General features: G+C 44.4%; 1 protein-coding gene across 1 annotated transcript; it reads right to left on the bottom strand.

The window, feature by feature from the left end:
- Positions 1-1,768: 1,768 nt before the first annotated feature.
- On the bottom strand, positions 1,769-7,976 carry Klf6 (Kruppel like factor 6). Its single transcript, XM_004662413.3, has 4 exons — positions 7,645-7,976; positions 4,255-4,828; positions 2,814-2,937; positions 1,769-2,351 (listed from the first exon to the last, which is right to left on the bottom strand). The coding sequence occupies exons 1-4, from the start codon at positions 7,846-7,848 to the stop codon at positions 2,300-2,302; spliced, it is 954 nt and encodes a 317-aa protein (XP_004662470.1). The 5' UTR covers positions 7,849-7,976; the 3' UTR covers positions 1,769-2,299.
- Between the last annotated feature and the right edge of the window lie 403 nt (positions 7,977-8,379).

Below are 8,379 nucleotides of genomic sequence, written 5' to 3'. Positions count from 1 at the left end.
AAAGTACTCCTTGAAAAAAACGGAGGATTTACATGCTAGGGGAAGAAAATAGCCTCATCTGCATAAAAAGTGTTCTAAAAAGAGTCCCTGTGGTTAGTTTTCCTCTTAGGTTCAATCTTCTAATAAGGCTGAAAGTCAAATCAAAACCTTGGTGTGTGTGAGTTCAACTGGTTCCTCGTATTTTGTTCAGGTCACTTCTGAATGGCCAAAGTATTCCAAGCTAATCCACTATTTGCCAATAATGACTAGCAAAATCAGCAGTGGGAATAGATTCAATGACAAGAATGTTTTCAACAAATTATTAAATTAACGATAAAGCCTCTATAAAAGTTAGGTTATAGTTTTCATTTTTTACCTCCTTTATGGCCATTTTGAAATATTTCTTCACAGGCTGTAGAATTTTCTAGCTAAACATTCTAGTTTCTTCTTTAAAAAAATATTTATATATTATCTATATATAATATATATGTATATATATATATATATATATATATACACACACACATACACATACTATACACACAAATATACATACACAAGAATTCTGCCCACTTTTTTAAAAAAAGTAGTATACTTTCTGTATTACCAACAGATTGCTAGACAGATATGTGAAACTTGTGCCTTTAAGCAAAGTATTGACAATGTTTTTTTTTAATATTTCTGTATCTTTTTAATATGTGTGAAAATGTTACATATTAAATACAGCCGGTGTGTGAGCTATACAAGTGTTGTGCAAGGTCTATATGAAAGTCCCATGGTAGCAGAATTGGTCAGATTTGTCAATTAACATGTCTCTTTTTCCCCATTTTAACACTGACATCAAGTTGTATGAAATAGCAACAAATACTGACATGTTAAAGGAGTTTGTCTATTTGTCTTTGTGGAGGGCCTTAAAGAGGTTTTTTTTTTTTCCTTGCTTTTTTTTTTTTTTCCTTTTTTTTCTGTATTATACATTGGTACAGTACAATGCCAGGTGAAAAAAGAGCCTTAATTAAGCATGCATCACCCCTACCCCTGTATGAGACCCCATGGCAGGGGTCAGTTGCATAAGGCACCATTATGAAGATCAACAGTGCATCAACAGCTGGAAAACCAGAAATTAGTCCTCAAGGCATAAATAAGAAACATAGCTGCATGAGAAAACAGTTTCTAAGCTTAGTGGTTTTATCCACCTAACTGAGAAAAATTTTAGGTTCTTAGCCTAATGTGACATTAGGTCAGCCATTTCTAGGCCCAGCTTTTAGACATTTTAACTCCTGTCTAATTTCTTCAAAGAGCATCTATCTCAAGATTCTCCAAAATGTTAATTCAAAATCTGAATCACTGAAAATAAACTGATCGTCCACAACAGAATACCTTTCGGGAAGGAAGTGGTACGAAACAGAATGTGGGGAAATTGTCTTGCCAGGTCCGGTTGGCTTAGGGGTCACTGGATTCCACAATTGAATCTTAGAGCTATTTATTAATTGGAATTAAGATAGTCCAGATTAAAAAAAAATGGAAAAACATATAGTTCCCCAGACCATGCATCACTTTTTGTATTATAAGGGAAAATTAGCACTGTTATATTTGTAAATACAGCTTATACAATGGGTTACAAATGAGCTCTGTGGTAGCCAAACAAGCTACATACACATTGCACGTTTTATAGCTGCACCAGACACTGAAAGGTCCTTTTACACGGGGAAGGGAGACATGACCCCTCCCTGCCCTTATCACTCTGGGGTCCTGAGTTCCCACTCCCACCCTCCAAGTTTTCCTCCTCCTCCTCCTCCTTTTTTTTTTTCTTTTTCTTTATTTATTTTTTTTGTTATTTTTGTGGTTTATTTTCTAAGGTGCAGACACCTCCAGGAAATGATTGGTGGTTATCTCATCTCATGGTATACTCCTTACACACAAAACATTCAAACTGCTTTTTTTTGTGTGTCTCTTGCAGTTTTGCTACCACAAGAGAAAAATAGTCAGCTTCACCATACAGTCAGTAATAGATCCTCAACATACAGTCAGCCCACCCATTAACATTCTCAGTGCGCATGCTCACGGCAAAGGCTCAGGAGCCTCTCGGAAGATTAGGAACCAGTGGCGAGTCCAGGGTCACCCAAACACCACGCACCATAGGTGCTATGCCGCTTCTGACAAGACTTTTATAGCCCTCAAAAGACCTTCGGAAGAGAGGCCCTGGAGGCAACTGGGTAGGGTGCAAAATGGCATGCTTTGGCTGGAACACGCATCCCTCCTTCCATGGCCTCCTCTCAGCCAGGAAGACTCTGTTAGCCTGCGAGATGCATCCTCTGCTCCCTCAGAGGTGCCTCTTCATGTGCAGGGCCAGGTGGTCTGACCTGGAGAAACACCTATAAGGGCAAATGAAAACCAAAGAAATTAGGTCTCCCCTCTGGCCCAAGTCCTGGACCAAATGCCACACTTCCTTGGATAATCCTGCTCTACCCTTTCAGGGACAGGAAATACTAAGGTATAGGGAAATAATTACTCCAGACAACAGCTAGGAAGTACAGAGGATATAAACTGACTTCATTTCATTTTTAAATTTGAAAACTCTTGGAAGGCCATCTTAAAGAGTTATCCATGAAATCACTATTCTCAGTGTCACCTGGCACAGTGCTTTTCAACATGGACATTTAATGTGTCAGACACTTTAGAAAAAGCCCTAGGCTTAAAAGGAATGTCAACAAATGGCAAGAAAATGTTGACCTGCCTTCCGATCCTTCCAAGGTCCACCATATACCTACTCTATTCTGGTTATCACATACCCCAAATCCTATGTTTCTTTTCCAGTCAGGCCCTCATGCACGTACCTGTCACAGTGAGAACATTTAAAAGGCTTGGCACCAGTGTGCTTTCGGAAGTGTCTGGTTAACTCATCACTTCTTGCAAAACGCCACTCACAACCTTCCCATGAGCATCTGTAAGGCTTTTCTCCTGGGAAGAGAGCACAGAACAAGGCACCATGACTTCACTGACATGCTGAGAGAGATCCTACATCATATACCAGGGCGTGATGCACAGTCAGGGTCTCTGTGTCCCAAGACTTCACCATGCTCTTGAAGGACAGTAGCTGGCATGTTAAAGGTAATGAGCATGATTCCTTTTTCATCCTAGCCTGAAGCTACCAGCTATGGTCCAAGGGACCCAGGTTTGTCAAAGTAACAATGACAATTACTCAGAATGCTGACATATTTGAGGGGTGAGGTGTCAGCTCACTGGACCCACAGCCTTGCTGAGGGTAGAATTTATTGCTTTCTCCATGGAAATGGTTTCCCTCAAAACACTGTTTGGCTACTTAATCACTTCCCTGTGTAATGAGTCTGTAGTTTCCTCTGGGATCTTTCATATTTCTACAAAACTGAAGTCATCAGTTTTTGTGAAACTTTCAGATCACTTTTTAAACAGCAATCAAATGACCATGTTGAAGTCATTCCTTGGTCAAGTTATAAATATGATTCAATAAAAATGCTACCTGAGAATTCAAAAAAAAAAAAAAAAAAAACAAGATACTAAAGCCAATCTGAGACATATACTGCCTAGTTTTAAGATACCTGTGTGTTCTCTCAGCTCTATTGTGGAGCCCTTTCAGGACACTGACTTGATATCTCAACACTTTACTATCACAAGGGTAATATAAGAATTTATACGACTTGGTCTTTGCCAGTTCAAAGCTACCAAATCCCTCATAATTTATCCCAAAGGTCACCATGCTATTTTCCCACAGAGTTTTCATCTAAATAGTGGCATTTCGTCAAGAAGCCCTTATTGTAAGTGGCAGTGTGACACAGAGTATTCTCAGTAAATACCCAAAGGCAGGAGGGCTGCTTACAAAGCCTATGGCTTCCACTGAAGCCTCCCAAAACCACCACCAACACTAACACTTCCTATGGCCCAGGGACCTTCTATTCTGACCCTGGACTTACAAGCAAAGAATGAGGAGCAACCCAACATAGCACTAAGGGCCCTGAGAAACTGATTGTTAAGAGTGGGTGGAGGTTTGGGTGTCGATGGAAATGAGATTTGGCCTCTTGTTTAATCTGAAATCATGAACCAATCATCTGTTTCAAACATCCAGTCTTTAAGATTTTACTCTGAACTCCATAAAGACCCAATTCCTTGGCGAAAAGAATTTAGAAGTGAGGTTTTGTTGCTGTGACCGCTTCATGTGGAACCCTGGCTCCCTCCCAGGGCTGGTGCCATTCACTGGTGCCCACCAGCAGCCCACCTCCCAGGTCCCATGAGGGGACTGACCTGTGTGAGTACGCTGATGTGCTTTCAAGTGGGAGCTTTTGGTGTAAACTTTTCTGCAGCCGTTAAAATGGCATCGATGTACCCTCCTCCTGCCATCTGGGGAGGAATCACCACTACCCTTGTCACCTGGCTTCCCTGAAGTCCCACTGCGCACTTTGCTCGGTGAGGGTAGCTCTCCGGGACCGCAGCCCCAGAGCTGAGAAGGTTCCCTGCTCAGTTCCGGAGAAGATGGAGGTGTGGACGTGACAGAGGAGCTCAGATTTCCTGAATTGACTAAGACTTCACCAATGGGGTCAGAGGTAAACTTGGTGGTAGGTGAGAGTTCCTCAGAGCTGTCAGAAGACTCACTGCTGACATCCGAGTTCAGGCTGTTGGTCTCTAAGTTATAATTAAAGCTGGGGTTGATCAGAGGGTCTTCTGGAGGACTGGAAGAAATCTTCAGTTCTGATTCTTCCTTCTTCTCCCGAGCCAGAATAATTTTGGTCCACAGATCCTCTTGGCTGTCAAATTTGATTTCAGAGGCTGAAACATAGCAGGGCTCACTCTGGAGGTAGCGTTCCAATTCCAGGCAGGTCTGTACAGAAAGGAAGGACATGAAGGCATGTGACTGTTAGGACTGCTGAAAGTGGAACTGAAAGCACATCTCCAAAAACATGCAAGAACAAAGGACAGAGAAGCAGTTGCAGCAGCACTCACTATGGGACAAAATCTGTAACTGGAATCTGTGTCCTTATGGAAGTTACAGGACGCCTGTTTCTAGGAATGGGAAGAATTCAAAGGGGAAAGCAGGGGCGAAACCTCTCTTGGTTTCTCTCAATGTTTGGCCAATGGCCACAATGAGTGAAGGTCACTAAGCCTGTTTTGTTGTTATAGTTACAAGTGTTGACATTTCTAATGAGGTTCCCTTAAAACACACAAAGAAAATCTGCCTTATACACATCCCCCCTCCAACTGGTTTAACCAGATTGTCTGACATTCTCAAGAACCATGTGCATCCCAGCCATCCACAGCTCACACGCCCCACGTATTCACAGGACAGGACAGAAAGACCACAGGCGCACAATGAGTTCTGACGGACCCCCTTGGGGACACAGCTGACAACACAGGGACATAGTCAAAGAGCAGACAGCAGCTAGCTGTCTGTATTCAGGAACATCAAACAGAGTTGCAGAGAAACCTCCCATTTCCTGTGTAGCTGAGACCTAGGACAGTTTTAAAGAATGCCATTCCCAAGTGCAGGGCTGTGGGTGCCACCACACTTTTAATTACTTCAACAGTGGTCAGAGAGAAACAAGAAACTTCCAGAATGGGAGTGGAGAAATTATTCCAGAATGGCCATCTGCTATTGTAAAGGATGTAAATGGGAAATTATTCCCGGCCCTGCTGGGAGTCCCACAATGAACAAGAACTATATCTACTGGCCAAGAGTACAACAGTATGAGTCATCACTCCTATTTCTTTCACGCAATGCCAAAGGAGACTTCCTTTTGAAATTCTGACCAGCAGCCAAATAAGGGCCCCACTCAAATGTACATGCAGTGTGTCATGAACAGGGTGTCCCTTCCCAGCCCACAACCAACCTTTCAAGAAGCTACAACTGCCGAGATCAGCATCCCCTCTCCCCACCATTTCAAACTTTCTAAGCCACTGGAAAAGAAAAATGGTAGGAAACATTTTAGGATTCAATTATGTCTGCCCTGATTTTTTTTCTCTAGGTTGACTGCATGTCCATATAAGGTCGTCTGTGATACTGGCTATACTACAGATTTAAATTTTGACACCAAACCGTTCTTTCCAACAAACCATTTTTAAGACACAGACCGTTGTGAATACAGGTTACCCCCAAAGTACTCAATGCTTATTTGCCAAGGTGCCTTGTATCATAACATATACCCATCTCCCCTCCCAGCCGGTCCACTCTCAGAGCAAGCATGAACTGGGGGTGGGGGGCTCTCAAGTCTGCCTTTCCCTTCTGAAGAGGCAGCAGTGATGAGCTGACGTTGGCGCTCTAAGGAAAAAGAAAGCGCTTTTGGAGATCGTGTTAAACTTTAATCAGCTGGCTAATTTAAAACCTCCATTATGCTGATGAGCACTGGGGACCCGAACAAGGCTCTCAGAGAGTTTAAAAAGCTCGGAAGGAGCCGAGGAGCTTAGTCTGGCTCCGTGCCCGAGTCCCAAATGCCCGAAGGAAACTACTTAGATCAATCTCAATCACGTCCTAGGGAGCAGCAGCTTTGAGGAGAAATGGGGAGGGGGAGGAAGGCAGGGGAGGGTCGTGAACAATTAAACTGGCATGTGACTTTGCATTTTACCCTGCTTAAAAGCTTTCGAGGTTTTGAAACACACAGAATGTATCTCATGCTAATTTACTTTGTGACAAAAAAAAAAAAAAAACCCAAAACAGAACAAAACAGCAAAAAAAAAAAAACAAAAAAACCCACAAAAACAGCATAGCAGGGCAGAGAGACATCACCAAAACCTTTCTATCATTTTAAAGACAATGGGACAAGTGTTAGAGAGTCTCTCACCACCACTCAGTCAATCCCAAGAATTTGAATGAGGGAGGAAAAATAAAAATGAAGTTTCTTAAATTCCCAATGCACAAAATTCTGGTTTCACGAAAATGCGTGAAACCGAGTTTTTTTTTTTTTTTTTTTTTTTTCTTCGCAAAGTAAGACCTGAAGCAACTGGGATGGACTCATTGTCATATGACTGACAAGTCACTTGTGTGCAAACAGCTCCCCCACCCCACCCCCAACACAGTACGCCGTCAACAAGAAGAGCAGGTAAGAAAAAAAGGCAGACATAGGCAAACGCTGAGAAATACCAATGAGGGAAGAGATTGGGAATGCCCTTGAGCCAAAAAGAGCTGCTCTACGTTTGGATGACAAAAATTTAGACTTCAAAAACTGGATGTACAAACACCAAAAAGCAAAACAAAAATACAATTCTTAAAGAAAAAAAAAATGCCTTGGCAGTTCAGGCAAGTTGGTTCATATGACAAGGTCCAGATGTGGAGTCTGGACCTGGTACAAGCCTCAGACTCGTGCCAGCGGCTCCGGCCAGGATGAGGCAGAGAAATTTGGGTTTCCCCTCAGATGGATGCTGCTCTGAGGCTTGGATACACCGAAGGGGAAAAATCTAGTACAACGAGGAGGGCAGCTCATTCCGCAGCAATGACAACTCCACTGCTCGCTGCAGAAGCCTTCCTTACACCATCCGAGGCAGCACGAGGGCATCTGATAATTACGCTATTTAATATATATATATATATAAGCAAACAACAATAGTCATTTTTTAAAGGTGCACTTCCAGACAGACACACCATCTTGCCTGCGCCTACGCGCACTCTCTCCTCGGCGCACCGGGCACGTGAAAATCCTTATTTACCTGTTGCCAATATTCCTCCAGGGACGGCAGAGCAGAGAAGTATCCCGTTTCGTGCACAATCTGGAGTTCCTGGAAGATGCTACACATTGGGAGCACATCCATGTCGGGTTGAAAAAGACAGTTCCCACTGTCGGGAAAACAGGGAGGTGTGCGATCTGGAGTCGGAGCCGAAACTCTCCCCGGGAGCGCAGGTGAAAGTTTCATGCAAACTCAATGACGCTGGCAATCCGACGCTGGTCCGGGACCCTCCGCACCCGCCGAGCGCGGAGCCCACGCAATATTTGCAAACACCGGACTGACTGCAAACGTAACCCCTGCAAAACTTCCCTATTCAAAGCTCCGCTGCCAGCCTCCCCCCACCTCCCCCGCCTGGCTCCCCCCACTCCTCCTCCCACCCACGTGACCGGCCCCGAGCCCGCCCCGCGCGATACCCAATCCCGCCGCGCCCGTCCCCGGGGCTGCGCGACGATGATGTCAGCTCTGACCAATTGAGAGCGGTGACACACAGCGGCCCCGCCTGGCGTGACCGAGTGTTTCCATTACGCCCCTTCCCATTGGTTCAATTCGAACTCGGCTTGTTCTTATTGGAAGGCAGCGTCGCAGGCTATTTTTAGCAGGGTATTTAAGGCGCGGGCACCTCGCACTGAAAGAGTCGGTGCTGGGAGGTGCACGGTCGGCGGAGCGCCTCGGTTCCGCGGCCGAGCGGGGGGCGCCTGGCCGAGGCGGCCCGGCACC

The sequence above is a fragment of the Jaculus jaculus genome, chromosome 15 (genome assembly GCF_020740685.1).
Source record: "Jaculus jaculus isolate mJacJac1 chromosome 15, mJacJac1.mat.Y.cur, whole genome shotgun sequence".
NCBI classification, from domain to species: domain Eukaryota; kingdom Metazoa; phylum Chordata; class Mammalia; order Rodentia; family Dipodidae; genus Jaculus; species Jaculus jaculus.
Note: the sequence above shows the minus strand (reverse complement) of the source record. Positions and strands in the feature narration are given on the sequence as shown.